The 18,755-nt window shown below is 50.2% G+C and overlaps 1 protein-coding gene across 1 annotated transcript; it reads left to right on the top strand.

Annotated features, from left to right (window-relative positions):
- Window positions 1–2,020: 2,020 nt before the first annotated feature.
- Window positions 2,021–18,453, top strand: LOC139259413 (secreted phosphoprotein 24-like). The gene is made up of 6 exons (XM_070874875.1): window positions 2,021–2,119; window positions 2,329–2,432; window positions 9,256–9,384; window positions 15,478–15,741; window positions 16,742–16,786; window positions 16,913–18,453. Exons 1-6 carry the CDS (start codon window positions 2,068–2,070, stop codon window positions 16,943–16,945), a joined length of 627 nt encoding a protein of 208 aa, XP_070730976.1. The 5' UTR covers window positions 2,021–2,067; the 3' UTR covers window positions 16,946–18,453.
- The last annotated feature ends 302 nt before the right edge of the window (window positions 18,454–18,755 follow it).

Genomic DNA, 18,755 nt, shown 5'->3' on the forward strand with positions numbered 1-18,755 from the left:
GCCCACTTAGAATTTCTTTCCTTCCCCCACACTGAAATTCATCTGCACTGTTTGCATCCAACACATAGAATCAGAGTGTCCAAAATTGGTAAACATACCGCCCACTGCCGCCCACTGCCGCCGACATTCCTCTGCAACATCCGCCCAGTGCCACTTTCGACGTGGCCTGGAACGGGTAGGAGGGGAGAGCCGCTGGGAAGCGCCCGCCAACGTCAGCGGACGGCCGAGTGGCGTAAGATGCGGGCGGGAGTCGGCGGCAGAACGGGGGTGGACTGTTGGCTGGAGGCTGGTCTGTCCCCGACGGTAAGTAGGAAGATCGTGGAAAAAAGGTTAATGAACATTTTTTACTTGTTTTTTCCACAGTGACTTACCTTGATGAGGTCTCCTGAAGGTCTTCTAATAGTTTTTAAATTTTTTGCTAAAGATTTTTATTTTTAGGTCTTTGATCCTCCTTGGACCCAACTCCATCCTTGGCGGCACTTGGGTGGCAAGCGCCACTACCGCCGAGAATGAGAGTTTCCGCTGGCTGCAGCACAAATTGGCAGCATAAATCCCTTATTTGCCACTGGCTGACCTTCGAGGGATCATGGTGATGAAAATCCTGCCCAAAGAACCGTCAGGTACCTCGGCAGCCATTGACAGTCCTTTGGGCAGCATTTGGGCGGGCCGAGGCCTTCATCAATTGCGGGCCCATAGAATGGTGAAGAGTCTGCGCTGGGCAAAAGCAATCCAGTTAGTCCCACTCCCCCGCCCATTCCCCATATCCCTACAATATTTTCTTCAGGATTTATCCAATTCCTTTTTGAGGGCTACTGTTGAATCTGTATCCACCATCCTACCAGGCCGTGCATTCCAAATGCTAAAAAATATTTTCCTCATGTCGCCTCTGGTTCTTTTGCCAATTACCTGAAAGCTGTGCCCTCTGGTTATCAACCCTTCAGCCATTGGAAACAGCTTCGCTTTATTTACTCCATCTAAACCCTTCATGATTTTGGAAAATGCTATCAAATCTCCTGTTAGCCTTCTCTGTTCGAAGGAGAACAACCCCAGCTTCTCCAGCCGAGCCACATAACTGTAATTTCTCATCCCTGGAACCATTCCAGTAAACACCTGTTGGAACTCTTATAATGTATAATTCAGTTCACACCTAGGCCAAAGCACGTTCATCCGAACTAACTCCCGCTGAACAAGGGTCTAAACTGATTGCATTAACCCAGGACCACAATCGGAATTTGCCTATTAATCTGCCGCAACTGCATATATTAACATTTTAATCTCGTTGCCCCCATCAAAGGGAATCCTTTATTTGTCAAGGCACGATCAACAGATGGAGATACTCTGGTTCAGTCTTTAGTTCTTTAGCGAAGGAATAACCTCCATCTAAAACAAACCATGTTAACTATATGAAACCAAAGACATTCCTATTCTCGTCTCAAGACAAGGGTGAAAATTGACAAGGAAAGAGAGGAAAGGAAAAGGTATTAGGGCAAACCCTAACAGAACGGATATGACTCTTTCACAGTAGCTGCATTACTTAACTCTCCGATCTCCTGGCCAGATTATTCCCACCAGTCACATCACTCACTAAATGAGATCATTCATGCGAATGGGTTAGCTAGGCAAGTAACCTCGCTCCAGGAAATGATAAATCTGTGAAACACAAAATCAATGCAACAAAGTCCCTTTCTCTGAATAAAAAGTCTACGTGAATGAAGAGAAAAAACATTTGAAGAAATTCAATAAAAAGAAATATGAATCCAGTTCAAACCCCTGTTATTTCTGTATTTGATCAGTTAATTCTATACTCTGAAAGATTAACAACTGAAGCTTTACATTTTTAGAACGGAACATCTGGCTGTAATTGAGGAAACTTTAATCATATTTGAGCCCACTTGTCAGCAGATTTCCGTGCCCAGGATCACCACACTGAGCAAATATGAGTCAGTGTTTGAATGTGGTGGAGGTGCTGTATATAAAGACTGAACGTTGCAAGGGAAAGGCAGAGCAAGAGAGAGAAGCAGCTCCTTTACTCTTAGAAACCAGCCAGCTGATCACACAAGGGGCAGAATGAACTCCTTTCTCCTCACCATTGCTGCAGTGCAGATCCTCCACTGCTCAGGTACGTACTGGAGAGAGCGGCTCCTCATAAAGCAACGACTTATTGGCAATGAGTTTCAGTCAGCGATAGTTTACCAATGTTCCAAAAGAATTCACTGTGAAGAATCCAACACAATGTATTTGCAGCTGTTAATTTAGTTAGTCGGGCACTAAACAGTAACTCCCGAAGAGAGATGTCAGGATTTTCCAACTCTCCTTTTCTCTCTGCAGGAGTACCAAACCCTGAGGATGCTCTGAGGGTGGCAATTACAAAACTGAACGAAATAAGTGAAATCAGTCATCTCTGCGGCATAATCAGCAGCACAGTGACGGATGTAAGTGTGTCTGTGTCTAAAGTCTGCAAGAGTATTACTGAGCGCAGTTAGACAGTAATTATGAGTGATGAGCAGAATATTAAGTGACTCACACAATGGTGGTGAATCACAGCTGGACATAAATCCGAATTCAGTCCTTGATTCTGAGGATTGTGATTGGCCAGTCAGTTTTGAGGGGGAGTTGAAGTTCTTCAAAGATTGGCATTTGAAAAATTACAATTGCCTGTCAGTTTCTCAGTTTTGCAAATAAATACAGAGCAAACTTTCGAGAGACGATTTTAACTGCTTCTGGCTGGCGCAAACAGGATGGTGTTGGGTTAAAATCCAGGTGATCGAAATCCTGACCCCTTCCTGCCCTGCCATCATTTGTCTTGAGGCCATGTCTTGGGCAGCCCAGGCATCTGCTTGAATGAGGCAGGATCCTCATTAATCTGCACACACCAGGGGCTGATAACATGCATAGGATGCAGTTTCAATGGCCTCTTGGGCAGAACATGCAGCAGGAAAAATTCCACTCTGTAACACCTGATGGGCAACAGGAAGAGCCCAGAAAGGTAAGCGTTAAAATTGTCTTTGTGTGGGGAGAAAGAACAAGTGTGCTCCTCCAGGCTGAAGCATAAAGTGAATATTATGAACCGCTCACACTGCAGCCCCAGGATCTTCCCTCCGTCACGTAATTCCCCCTGGGGTTAACAACCCCACCCCCCGTGATCACAAACTACCGCCACCGCGATCACACCCCCCCAGATCACAACTCCCGCGATCACACCCCCCGTGCTCACAACACCCTCAATCACAACCTGTACACCCAAGAGATCACGCCCCGCCTCGATCACACCCCCCCTGATCACTCCCAACCCGATCACCCCACCAATCACGCCCCACCCCGATCACACTCCCCTCCCCACCCCGATCACTCACCACCCTGATCACCCGCCCCCCCCGGATCACTCTCCACCCCGATCACACCTCCAGAGGACGCCCAAACTGATCACTCCCCTCGATCACTTCACCCGATCACCTCCTCTGATCAACCCCTCCCCCGATCACCACCCCCCCCTCGATCACTCCCCGCCGATCGCCCGCCCGCCCCAATCACCACCCTGATCACTCCCTGCGAATCACTTCCCCACCCCAATCATCCCCCGATCACCACCCTCCCGATCACTACCCTATCCCCATCAGACCCTCCGATCACACCCCCCCGCCCCAATCACACACCGCCCGATCACTCTCCAGTCGATCACTCCCCCCGGTAACAATCCCTGATCACCCCAACCCCACCCCCGGTCACCCCAACCCCCCCCGATCACCCCCCGATCAACCCCGATCACCCACCGATCACCCACCCCGATCACTCCCCACCGGTCACCACCCGCTCCCCCCCCCGCCACCGATCACACACCCCCAAATCACTCCCCACCCCCGATTGTTCCCCCCGATAACCCCCCCGATCACCCCAACCCCCGATCAATCCCTCCACAATCACTCCCCCGTCGATCACTCCACCCCCGATCACTCCTCCCCCAATCACACCCCCACTCCTTCACCCCTCGGTCACTCCCCACCCGATCGCCCCTCCAATCACACACTCCGAATCACACTCCTCCGATCACACCCACCCCATGATCACACCCCCCCGCCCCCGAGCACTCCCCGCGACTCACTCCCCGCCCTCGATCACCCCCCCGATCACCCCCCAAACACTCCCCGCGAATCACTCCCCCATGCCCAATCACCTCCCGATCACTACCCTACCCCGATCAGACCCTCCGATCACACCCCCTCCGCCCCGATCACACCCCGCCCGATCACCCTCCAGTCAATCACCACCCCCCTCCCCGGTAACAATCCCTGATCAGCCCAACCCCACCCCCGGTCACCCTAACCCAACCCCCAGTCACCCCTACCCTCCCGATCACCTCCCGGTCACCCCAACCCCCCGATCAGCCCCCGATCACCCCCCGATCACCCGCCCGATCACCCCCCAATCACACCCCCAATCACCCCCTCGATCACCCCCCTGATCACCCCCCAATAACACTCCTGATCAACCCCCCGATTACCCCCTGATCAGCCCCCCGATCACCCCCGATCACCCCCGATCACCCCCCCGATCACCCCCCCGATCACCCCCCCTATCACCCCCCGATCACCCCCCCTATCACCCCCAAACATACCCCTGACCACCCCCCCGATCACCCCCCCAGATCACCCCCCCGATCACCCCCCCCGATCATCCCCCCCGATCACCCCCTGATCACCCCCCCGATCACCCCCCAATCACATCCCTAATCACCCCTCCAATCACCCCCCAATCACACCCCTGATCACCACCCGATCACCCCCCCCGATCACCCCCCAATCACACCCCTGATAACCCCCCAATCACCCCCTAATCACACCCCTGATAACCCCCCGATCACCCCCCGATCACTCCCCTGATAACCCCCCGATCACCCCCTAATCACACCCCTGATAACCCCCCGATCACCCCCCAATCACATCCCGAATCACCCCCCCGATCAACCCCCCGATCACCCCCCCCCCCGATCACCGCCCTCCCGTGAATACTCCCCCTCCAATCATCCCCATCGGTCACACCCGCCCACCCAACCCCGATCATACTCCGCTCGATCAATCCCCTCCGATCACTCCCCTCAATCACCCCACTCCCCAAACACCCACCCCCATCACTCTGCCTCCCCAATCACTCCCCCCCTGATCAGCCCCCCTCCCGATTACACACCCCAATTACTCCCCCCTCCGATTTCACCCCAAGTCACTGTCCCCACCCCACCGATCACAGCCCCACACCCGCGATCATTACCCCGATCACACCCCCCGATCACTCCCCACCCCCGATTACTCCCCCTGACAACCCCCCCGATCACCCCACCCCCCCGATCAATCCCCCCACAATCACTCCCCCATCGATTACTCCACCCTCGATCACTCCTCCCCCAATCACACCCGCACTCCTTCCCCGCCCCGGTCACTCCCCACCCGATCACCCCTCCAATCACACACTCTGAATTACATCCCCCCGATCACACCACCCCGCCGCGATCACACCCCTCCCCTGATCACCCCCCCCCGCGATCACACCACACTAGCGATCACACTCCCCCCGCCATCACACCCACCCTGATCACCCCCCGCGATCACACTCCCCACGATCACACTCCCCCCGCGATCACACTCCCCCCGCGATCACACACCTCCCCACGATCACACTCCCCCCGCGATCACACACCTCCCCGCGATCACACTCCCCCCGCGATCACACACCTCCCCGCGATCACACACCCCTCCGTGATCACACTCCCCCCGCGATCACACTCCCCCGCGATCACACCCCCTCCGCGATCACACACTCCCCAGCGATCACACTCCCCCCGCGATCACACTCCCCCCGCGATCACACTCCCCCACGATCATAACCCCCCAGCGATCACACTCCCCCCGCGATCACACACCCCCCCGCGATCACACAGGCCCCCGCGATCACACACCCCCCCGCGATCACACCCACCGCGATCACACACCCTCCGCGATCACACCCACCGCGATCACACTCCCCCCGCGATCACACACCTCCCCACGATCACACCCCCCACGATCACGCCCCCCCCGCGATCACAACTGCCCCCGCGATCACACACCTTCCCGCGATCACACTCCCCCGCGATCACACACCTCCCCACGATCACACCCCTCCCCACAATCACACCCTCCCCCGCGATCACAACTCCCCCCGCAATCACTCCCCCCCCGCGATCACACCCTCCCCACGATCACACACCCCCCCACGATCACACCCCCCGCGATCACACCCCCCCCCACCCTGCGGTCACAACCTCCCCGCGATCACTCCCCCCCCGTGATCACACCCCCACCTCCGCGATCACACACTTCCCCCGCGATCACACTCCCCCCACGATCACACCCCCCGCCCCCGTGATCACACCCCCCCCTGCAGTCACAACCCCCCCGCGATCACTCCCCCCCCGCGATCACACACTCCTCCCGCGATCACACCCCCCCGCAATCACAATCCCCCCGCGATCACACACCCCCGCGATCACTCCCCCCCCGCGATCACTTCCCCCGCGATCACACACCCCCCCCTGCGATTACTCCCCCCGCGATCACACACCCCTCCCCACGCGATCACACCGCCCCCATGATCACTGACCCCCCGATCAGCCCCCCGCCGATCACACCGTCCGAATCACTCCCCCCCCACCCCGATCACCCCTCAATCACCCCCACCCCGATCACATCCCCCGATCACTCCCACCCCGATCATCCCCACCCCAATCACATCCCCCCTGATCACCCCCACCCTGATCACCACCCAATCACTTCTCCCCCAATCACCCCCCGATCACAACTCCACCCTCAAACACCCCAGATCACACCCTTCGATCACAACCCCCCCGACCCGCCCCCCAGCGATCATTCTCCCCCCGATCACTCCCCTCGTTAACAATCCTCGATCACCCCAACTCCGCCCCTGGTCACCCCCTGCCACCCCCCCCCACCTCCCGCGATCACCCCCCTGATCACTCCCCTCTCCGAGCATCCCAACTGGTCACCCCCCCCCCCCGCCCCCGATCACCCACTCCCTGATCAGACCCCTGATCACTGCCTCCAATCACCCCACCCCCCCAAACACCCAACCCCATCACTTCCTCCCTGATCACTCTCCCCCCGATCACCCCACTCCCGATCAGCCCCCCACCGATTACACACCCCAATTACTCCCCCTCCGATCTCATCCCTGGTCACCGCAGCCCCTCCCCCCGATCACAGCCCCCCCTGATCATTCCCCCCAATCACACGCCCCGATCACCCCACCCCCCACGAACGCCCCCCGTCCAATCACTCCCCACCCCCAATCAACACCCCACGATTACCCCCGGATCACTTTCCCCCCCATCACATGCCCAATCAAACCCCCCCGATCACTCCCCCCCCGATTGTTCCCCCGCTAAATCTCCCAATCACCCCACACACCCCCCTGAAGAAACACCCCCAATCACTCTATCACTCTCTCCCCCCATCACACGCCCGATCACACCCCCCAATCACTCCTCCCCCCCAATCAAACCACCCTGATCACTCCCACTGATCACCCCCCCCCCGCCCCGATCACCCACGCCCCCGATCACTACCAACCCCCGATCGATCCCACCGCGATCACTCCCCCCGCAATAACTCCCCCGTTGATCACTCCACCCCTGATCATTCCTCCCCCAATCACAGCACCCCCCCAACCCCCCGGTCACTCTCCACCCGATCACTCCTCCAATCACACACTCCGAATCACATCCCCCCGACTACACCCCTGTGATCACACACCCCCCCCCGATCCCACCCACTCCACGATCGCACCCCCCGTGATCACACTCCCCCTGCGATCACCCTCCCCCCCGGCGCAATCACAACCCCCCGCGGTCACACACCCCCCGCGGTCACACTCCCCCCGCGATCACACCCCCCCGCAATCACATGCCCTCCGTGCTCACACCCTCACCGTGATCACACCCTCACCGTGATCACATCCCCCGCGCAATCACACCCTCACCGTGATCACAACCCCCCCCCCCGCGCAATCACACCCTCACTGCGATCACACACCCCCCCGCGATCACACTCCCCCTGCAATCACACCCCCCCCCCCCGCTCCGCGAAGTCAGTGAATTAAGTCAGTTTTTTTTCTGATCACAGGGTATTCTGAATTGTCCAGTTTAATTCCACAGCTTGTATCAGTTTTATTAGTTCATGGTCTGTGTTTTTTTTCTGAAGATTAGCAACCTTACATGGGAACATGGGAACACCATCACCTCCAAGTCACTGTCCAAGTGACACACATCCTGACTTGGAAATATATTCCCATTCCTTCATCGTTGTTGGGTCAAAGTCCTGGAACTCCCTCCCTAACAGCACTGTGGGAACACTATTACTATACAGATTGCAGCGGTTCAAGAAGTCAGTTCACCACCACTTTCTCAAAGGCAATTACGGATGGGCAATAAATGCTGGCCATGCCAGTGATGCCCACACCCAGGAACGAATAAAAAATAAGTTTTTATATTTCATTTATCAGTGGTCAGTAGACCAGGAAACCTGTCAAAATTACACAAGTGACCTGTGGTCAGAAAATTGACCATGTTGTCTGCCATGATGGTTTTCTAAGCAGCTCACCAATTTACAGGGGTGCAGTAGCATAGTGGTTATGTTATTGGGCTAGTAATCTGGAGGCCTTAGTTAGTAACCCAGAGATATGAGTTCAAATCCCACCACGCCAGCTGGGGGAAGTTTAAATTCAGTTCATTAAATCAATTTGGAGTTAAAAAGCTCGTATTAGTAATGAAACTACTGGATTGTTAGGAAAAACCCTCCTGGGTTTTATGTGACTTCAGACCCACAGTAATGTGGTTGACTCTGAACTGCCCCTCTGAAATAGCCAAGCAAGACACTCATTAGTACCAAACTGCTACAACAAAGTCAGCTCTGTGGGAGCACCTTCACCACAAGGCCTGCAGCGGTTCAAAAACGTGGCTCACCACCACTTTCTCGAGGGCAATAAATGTCACCCTAGCCAGCGATGTACATATCTTGTGAACAAATAAAAAGAACAATATGATGGAAGTGCTGTAGTACTTATGACAAGTCTTCAATGTGCCATCATGTGATGCAGGAAGCAGGACTTTTGTTCTCATGCCATGCTAGGAATGACACAACTGATATATGTCACAGCGCAGTCAGTGATCTTGTTTGAATACAAAGAAATGGTATCTCTTTCTTCCTATAGCTTTCACCCACAGGAAAATTCTCGTATAATGTGGATTTAGCATTTTCTGTCAAAGAAACCGTCTGCTCCAAAAATTCTGGACTGGACTTTGACGATTTGAGCTGCAGTTTCCGTCCTGCAAAGATCGCTGTAAGTACTGAGTTCATATCAGAGAAACTGTCCCACTTAATTTCTTCATTGGCATTGCAGGAGTTAGTGGATTACTGTGAACACGAAGCAATGACAAACACTTCATTCATGAATGCAAATTTTATGCAAATACCATTTACCAGCAGTTTGTTTGTTCTAAACCACAGAGTCCAGTGGGTTCACTTTGAAAGATCATCAAAGTGAGGCAGAAATCGCCCTCCGCCCCAAACGGGGCACACTTAAAACATTTTCCTCTGCCCCAATCCATGGGGCGGAGATTAGAGCGATATTGAGGGTTTTTTTGGTGTCGGTGTGGTGATCCAGGTGCCTGCAGAGCGGAAGTGCCATTGTGTCAGGTCACATTGGCTGCTGCTCCAACTCATCAGTGCCATGCTGATGATGTCAGCGCAATACAGACGTGCCGTGTCGCTAATCACGTCACAACGTCCTTCCGCTTCAGTTAAAGAAGAGGGCCACTGCGAACTCTGCAGCCACATTAGTGGCACCCACTCGGCTGCCTGTTGGCGGCTCAGCCGAACCCGTGGCTGCCATTGTCAGACCGACCTCGGTGTCGGCCAGCAATTAAAATACAATGACTGCCACGGTAGAGCATCCTCCTCTTTAAGGGTGGACGCACCACCCAGACACACACAGCTTCCTGCAGGGGAAAGCTGTCAAGGGCACTGAGCAGCGGCGATTGATCCGCTCCCGCGGGGCAATTTCCCACGTGGGGCGGAAAGGGAGCGTCGCACCGGTGGGAAGGGGGTCACAGCACTTCTAGAAAGGGCCAATTTTGGCCTTCCATTACAGAGTGAAACAGTAGTTTCATTTTGTGGAGACTTGTTATGCCAGAAGACTACTCAGAGTTTCTGTGTTATGTGTGCAGTCACACACATAATTGGGCTGAGTAGAAAGTTGGCTTGGCTGTTCTGAGCGCTTTGGAGAAGTGGAACGCAGGGCTTGAAATGCTCATCTTTTGTCTGCTAACAGTAGGCTTCTAGAAAAGTACATTGTTCCAAAGTGGAACTGCTCGCAGCTGGGTGGGTTGGAATGAGTGAGGGGAGACTATTAGAAAATCTGTCATCATTGGGTGTGTTGAGGAGGCAAAATAATGCTTCTTTCAGAAATAATTGGGGCGGGGGGGATAATCAATACTGAGGACACTGCAACAAATTACAGGAGGACATTAATAAATTTGCAGAATGGGCATATAATTGGCAAATGAAGTTCAACACAGATAAATGTGAGGTATTACATTTTGGGAGGAAGAATAGGGAGGTCACTTATTACTTGGAGAATGCGAGTCTGGTGGGGTAAAGGAACAAAGGAATCTTGGAGTACAAATACATAAATCACTAAAAGTTGTAACACAGGTTAGCAAGTCCATTAAAAAAGCAAACTAAGCACTAGGGTTTATTTCTACAGATGTGGAATTGAAAAGTAGGAAAGTTATGCTAAACCTGTATTGAACCTTGGTTAGACCACAATTAGAGTACTGCATACAGTTCTGGTCGCCATTTTATAAAAAGGATATAGAGTCACTGGAGAGGGTGCAGAGAAGATTTACAAGGATGATCCCAGAAATGCGAGTGTATACATATCAGGAAAGGATGAACAGGCTGGGTCTCTTGAAAAAAGAAGGCTGGGGGATGACCTAATAGAGGTCTTTAAATTTATGAAACGTTTTGATAGAGTAGATACAGAGCGAATGTTTCCACTTGTGGGGAAGAGCATAATTAGAGGGTATCAATATAAGATAGTCACCAAGAATCCAGTAGGGAATTCAGAAGAAGCTTCTTTACCCAAAGCGTGGTGAGAATGTGGAACTCGCTACCCCAGGGAGTAGTTGAAGCGAATAGTATAGATACATTTAAGGGGAGGCTAGACAAGCATAAAAGGAACAGCGAGCGGCCACCCTGGACAGCATGGAGGCCCCTTCAGGGAGCAGTGCAAGCTGGTGCAGGAGGGCGACAGCAGCGAAGAGTGACGTCATCAAGGTCCAGGTTGGTGATTGGAGCGTGGGCAGATACAGCAGGAGCGGCGAGAGACTGTGGAGGGACATGATCGGGGCCCAAGAGAGGCGTGAGTTCTGGACCAGGGACACAGGGGCAGCACGGGTCAGCCCACACTGCAATATGTGTGTGCACTAGGTCCGTGCAGCAGAGCTGGTCTCCAGTCGTCTTATGTAATCCTTGCCACTGGAGCAAGACCTAGCTCTGTCAGGCCCATGTGGTGGCTGGTGTGCAACAGCCACCACATGTTAAAAAAATCCACGCACAGGCATCTTCCACTCTTGAGGATGTAGTTCGGGTCCTTCATTGAAACACTGGTAAACTCAGCCTTTTTTGCCGTGGAAGCAAGTCATCGTCGTTTCGAGGGATCGCCTATGATTTGATGAGACAAGCATATGAGGGAGAAGGGAATAGAGGGTTATGCTGATAGACTTAGATGAGGAAAGATGGGAGAAGGCTTGAGTGGAGCATAAATGCTGGCATGTACTGGTTGGGTTGAATGGCCTGTTTCTGTGCCATATATCCTATGTAATCCTATGTATTTCAATGAGATATTTTCAATATAAGCCTCAGGGTTAAAGGGACTTTTCAATTGTGAATTAATTTTATGAGGTTGTTGAGTGTTTACAACGGTTCTGTATATGACACAATTCTATTTCTCAGCTTTGACCCATGCAAACTGTGCTCAGCAGTGCTGGGAAATATGGTTCATTCCTTATATATGGAGCTCTTGGACTTCTTTGTCTCTAAGATTGAGACCATCCGTTCAACTGCATCTTCCCCTAGCCCATTGGGTCAAACTTCCTCCAAGGTTTCCCTCTGCCCTCGCCCTGAACTCAGATCTCCAATCTCCTCTCTTGATCTCTCCATGCTCATCTTGTCCATGAGACTCACTTCCTGCGCCATTGACCCTATTCCCACTAAACTGCTGACATCCCAATTTCCTTTTCTGGTTCCCATGTTAGCTGACATTGTTAACCGTTCGCAGTCCTCAGGTACTGTCCCCATCTCCTTCAAATCTGCCATCATCACCCCCTTCTCAAACAAACAGCCCTTGACTCTTCCATCCTTGCAAACTACCACAAACCATCTCCAACCTCCCCTTCCTCTCCAAAGTCCTTGAACGTGTTGTCGCCTCCCAAATCTTTTCCAGAATTCCATGTTTGAATCCCTTCCAACCCTGCCACAATACCGAAATGGCTTTCATCAAAGTCACAAATAACATCCTTTGTGACTGTGACAAAGGTAAACTATTCCTCTTCGTCCTTCTCGCCCTGTCTGTAGCCTTTGACCCAGTTGATCACTCCATCCTCCTGCAACGCCTCTCCACCATCCAGCTGGGTGGGACTGCAGTCGTCTGGTTCCATTCTTATCTAGCTAACTGTAGCCAGAGAATCACCTGAAATGGCTTCTCTTCCCACTCTTGCATTGTTACCTCTGGTGTCCCCCATGGATCTAAGCTCGGCCCCCTCCTATTTCTCATCTATATGCTGCCCCTTGATGACATCATCCGAAAACACAGTATCAGTTTCCACATGTATGCTGACGACACCCAGTTTTGCCTCACCACAACTCTCTCGACCCCGCCACGATCTCTAAATTGTCAGACTGCTTGTTCGACATCCAATTCTGGATGAGCAGAAATTTTCTCCAATTAAATATTCAGAAGACGGAAGCCATTCTCTTTGCGCCCCGCCACAAAATCTGTTCCCTAGCCACTGACTCCATCCCTATCACAGCATCTATCTGAGGCTAAACCAGACTGTTCACAACCGAGGCATCATATTTGACCCTGAAATGAGCTTCTGACCACACATCCATGGCATAATTAAGACTGCCTCTTTCCACCTCCATAACATTGCCCATCTCCACCCCGTCTCAACTCATCTGCTGCTGAAACCTTCATTCATGCCTTTGTTACCTCTAGACTGCCTTGTGCAGTGTTGGGGAACACACTTGATCAGCTCCGCTGGGCAGGCCACATAGTTCGCATGCCAGGCATGAGACTCCCAAAACAAGCGCTCTACGCGGAATTCCTTCACGGCAAATGAGCCAAATGTGGGCAGCGGAAATGTTACAAGGACACCCTCAAAGCCTCCCTGATAAAGTGCAACATCCCCCGTGACACCTGGGAGTCCCAGGCCAAAGACGGCCCTAAGTGGAGGAAGTGCATCCGGGAGGGTGCTGAGCTCCTTGAGTCTCGTCGCCGAGAGCATGCAGAAATCAAGCGGAGGCTGTGGAAAGAGCATGCAGCAAATCAGTCCCACCTACCCCTTCTCTCAACGACTAAATGTCCCACCTGTGACAGAGACTGTGGTTCTCGTATTGGACTGTACAGCCACCTAAGAACTCATGTTAAGAGTCGAAACAAGTCTTCCTTGATTCCGAGGGACTGCCTATGATAATATGATGATGACCTCTAGACTTGACTATTTAAACCTACTCCTGGCTGGCTTCTCATGATCTACCCTATTTAAACTTGAGGTTATCTAAAACTCGACTGCCCGTGGCCTAACTCGCACCAAGTCCCGTTCACCCATCACCCCTATGATTGCTGACCTACACGGTTCCAGTTAAGCAACGCCTACATTTCTTAATTCCTATCCTTGTTTTCAAATCCCTCCATGGCCTTCACCTCCCTATCTCTGTAAGCTGCTTCTGACCCACAACCCCGTCGAGATATCTGCGCTCCTCAAATTCTGCTCCCTTGAACATCCCTGATTTTAATCACTCAACCATCAGTGGCCGTGCCTTCAACTATGTAGGCCCTAAGCTCTGGAACTCCCTCCCTAAACCTGTCCACCTCTCTTTCCTCCTTTAAGACACTCTCCGAAACCTACCTTTTTGACCAAGCTTTTGGTCATCTGCCCTAATTTCTTATGTGGCTCGGTGTCAATTTTTTGTATTATAACACTCCTGTGAAGCGACTTGGGACGTTTTACTACGTTAAAGTCACTGTATAAATATAAGTTGTTGTTGGTGTTGTAAACTGGATGGAATTAAAAATATTTCATAACACCATGGAAGATTATAAAACCGCACAGTTTTCTGTGCTCAATCCTATAGTTTTCATGGGAAAACGTTCAATTATTTTTAATGTAAATATTTTTATTCTCTTATTAGAAAAATAGAATACATAATTGAACAGCAGAAGGCTGAGCTTCTTAACCCTTTCATGACTCCGCCCCGCCCCCTGCTCCACTCTGCTCCCCACTCATTTTATATATTCCCCATTTTCCACTGGAAGTTACATATTGCATGTAATACACTCGTTCATATGTGCCTATTTGCTGCTAAAGGCAGCCAGGAGGAATTAAAATATTTATATGGTCAAAAAGCCAATGAAATTGAAGATAAATTATAGAAGCAAACCTCAACCAACAGAACAGAGCCAGCAGGCCACACTACATTTAGTCTGCTCTCCAAATTCTGCCTTTGCTCATCTCCACGCCACCCCCACCCCCTCCAGACAGGTGGAGGCGGGATTACACGCCAAAATTATGTCAGTGACTCTGAGGCCAGAAAATTGGCTGGGGTCAGGAATGTATCTTTGTGCCAGCAGGATGTCCCACCCCACCATTGATATGAACATACGGAAAATGACAGGCAAAAAAAGACCCACTGCTCAATCCGGCCTGTCACACACAATTGTGATGCCTTGTGCATCACAATCTATCGACACCCCACCCCACCCAGAAGTTTTGTAATCTGGGAGAGGCAACAAACTAGATTAAAACCCAGGCCAATTGAGGCAGGTGGGGCAGAATCTGTAAAATTCCTCCCCAAACCTCTTAAGATGTACACCACTTTCTTGATACCTAGTTGCATGATTTCATTCCTATTAACTTTCTCCATTGGATACCAGTCCGGGCTTCCAGGGCTCGTATTCTGAACAATGCCAGAACCATGTCAGAGGAATCCAAGAGGATTTTCCGATGACCTGTTCAAGCAAAGAACAGCAGGTTGCAAGCTCAAGCTCCAATGCTCAGGCATGTATCAATGCAGCAGCACATAAGAGATTTCAGGATACAGCAATTATACACAATAATGCTCTTCAACAACTTGTGTTCTGTTTACTCAGGAGACAGCTTCATGCAAAAGCCGTGTTAAATATTTAGCTGATGAGGTATTGGACGTTGATGTGGAGTGTCAAGGCTTCAAAAAGGCCAAGGGCAATGGTGACTCATTTGATAAAGTGAAGAATAATGCTGAAGTATCCAAAGGACTATCTGAAGGAGGGAAGGGTCACAGCAAACCATCCAAAGGAGGAAGAGGTCATAGAAAACTATCAGAAAGAGTCAACAATAATGGAGGATCATCAGAATCAATCGACAGCAGTGAAGAGGTAATCTCACAATGTTTTGAAGTCTTAAATCAGGTGATCATGGCCTATACATTCTCCTGTCCCATATCACCCTAACCAAAGGTTCACCATTTAGAATCTCTAACAGAGAGAAGAAAAGATGGCTACATTTCAAGTACAAGCTTTGCCCAGATCCAATTTGCTATCCTCCCCTTATTCCGTACCCCTTTATCTTCTCCAGTAACCTGCCATATGGTGCCTTGTCAAAGGCTTTCCTAAAGTCCATGTAAACTATATCCACTGCATTCCCCCACCTAACATGTGTGCTAGCTCCTCAAAGAATTGTATGAGGTTTATCAAGCACGATTGTCCATTTTGAATTCCGTGATGGCTATTTCTCACTATTTTCTCGTTATCTAGATACAAAATAATTCCATGATGAATCAGCTTGAGACAGCAATATAGTTTTGTTTAATTAAATGATGGGATGATTCGATGGTATGACCTTATCACTATGTGGTGTATTTTCCAGCTGTTGCTGAAGGATTGTTGAACAGACCTTAAATTGAGGTTGAGCTGGCCTCCAATGTGTGGGAATGTGGAAGCAACACTCTGAAAACTGCAGCGGTGAACTTTTCATCCCATTCCCACTCCCGATCTGTCTGCAGCCATTTCTGAGCCATCTCAGAAAGAGGAATCGGAACTGTCTCAAGAGGGAGTCTAATTATAATATGCAAATCAGGATTCTATCCTTCGGTAGAACCCTAATGCAATTTTTAGGTACCAACAGGTGGAGCCTTTGTTGCACATAGCATTGGGCCCAGAGTGGTCTAATCAGATGTCCTTAAAGTGCTGATGCAGCCACTCCGAAAATAAGGCAAAACAACCACCACCTCAACACTGAGCCTCAAACTCACAACTGAAATTTAGCACTTTTACATTTGTTCTATTATGTTATTTAAATCTTTTGTTCGGAGACAATTCTAAAGTTCAGATCAATGGTCCCTGTGCTAAACGTATATATCTTAATATTTTAATGTAGGTGAAAATCACCTCAGAAGAATCATCATTCGAGGAATCTTTAAAGGTAAGCATAAATTGGGGCTTTGTGTCAGGTAACAATCGCCATATTTATGTTATCAACAACATTAAATTGCTTATACCGGGATTCAGTCAAAAAAAATGACAATTCTGTTGATTCTGTTCATGACAGGAACACAATGATGATTCAAGAGCTCAACACTAACCAGGAATGAAACTTCGGAAAGGCCAAGCTTGGTGTGAACACAAGAAGACTTCATTCAGATTAAAGAAGATGTGATCAATTGTACTTTACGTGTTCATATATAAGGGGGACATTTTATGAAAACAAAAAAATCTCTGTACTTTGTAGCTGTCCTCTTATGTGTATTGTCTTTCATTTTAAATGGTCATGTTATGCCCAATGAGATTATGTGCTCTGACATTCTTCAAACTGTTGTTATTTTTCACTTCACTGGTAAGCTAGGAATTCTAACTCAGGCAGTAAGCAACCTGCCTGTCATACACAAGTTTCCTCAGTCTAATGTTGGCTGCTGGGAGCTGGGTCTTTAGCTGCAGAAGAACTGGTGCGGGGAGATTGGCAAGTGGCACTGAAACTTCACCCCTTATTTCTCCAGTTTGCAGGTTTGAAGTCAGAGGCTGCCGATGCTTGTCTCTGTCAGTAACAACCTTTTGAGAGAGTGGAGATCTGTATCTTGAGTGGAAACGTTTTGTGAGAATGGGGCTCTGTATCTTGGATGGAAACATTTAGTGAGAGTGGGGCTCTGTATCTTGGGTGGAAACGTTTTGTGAGAGTGGGGCTCTGTATCTTGGGTGAACGTGAACAATGAATCTTATCTTATTGGAAACATTCCTCGTCAAATTGGAATTAGTTCCCGGAAAAGCCTGCTGCATAAACAGCCTCAGTCTCCTGATTATAGGGAGGTGATTTCAAATAAAATCAGAAAATACACAGCAGGTCTATTAGCATGTTTCAGGTGGAGATCCTTAGTCTGAACATTCTTTCAACACAGGTGGTTCTGTGGGCAAGGATGGGAAATCATAAAATCATAGAAATTTACAGCACAGAAGGAGGCCATTTCGGCCCATCATGTCCGTGCCGGCCGACAAAGAGCTATCCAGCCTAATCCCACTTTCCAGCTCTTGGTCCGTAACCTTGAAAGTTACAGCACTTCAAGCGCATCCAGGTACTTTTTAAATGTGGTGAGGGTTTCTGCCTTTACCATCTTTTCAGGTAATGAGTTCCAGACCCCCACCATCCTCTGAATGAAAAACATTCTCCTCAAATCTCCTCTAAACCTCCAACCAATTACTTTAAATCTATGCCCCCTGGTTGTGATCTTTCTGCTAAGGGAAATAGGTCCTTCCTAACAACTCTATCTAGGCCCCTCATAATTTTATACACCTCAATAAGGTCTCCCTTCAGCCTCCTCTGTTCCAAAGAAAACAACCCCAAATAAAAGAACTTAGCAGTCCTCTTCCCCAATGAATACAATGTGAGGGGCAATGTGGCCTTAATAGAAGACTCACAAAACAGCACTGACTGTGGAACTTCAATGGTTCCATTCATTGGAGGCTCACAGCAACAGGTTTTGGAGGTGACGGGCAACATAAGAGAAGGGATGTGGAAGAGGGAATGAAAACTATAATTTATCCTTTTATTTGTTTGTGTTGCTCTTTATTTTACTTCTTCAGATGCTTATTTAGGATCGGGCCCCCGTTTCCTGCCACAAGTTGTGGACAGGGGGGCGGGGTGGGAGGGGACGCGGGGGGCACTTACTCTCCACATCTGTTGTCCACACTAGTCTCCTTTCAATTGGCGCAGTGTGTTTATGGAGGCGACAACCGACTTTCCCAATTCCTACTGCCCTTCATTTAGAAGAATTTATACATTCAGAATGGGCAAATAACCTCTGAGGACAGTTTAATTGTTTTGCCTGTTTTTCATGTGTTGCATTGTGCTGCCAACATATATGTTATGTATTTTTTTAAATAATTCGACACTGTTTTATTCA

Source organism: Pristiophorus japonicus, chromosome 3, assembly GCF_044704955.1.
Source record: "Pristiophorus japonicus isolate sPriJap1 chromosome 3, sPriJap1.hap1, whole genome shotgun sequence".
NCBI classification, from domain to species: Eukaryota; Metazoa; Chordata; class Chondrichthyes; family Pristiophoridae; genus Pristiophorus; species Pristiophorus japonicus.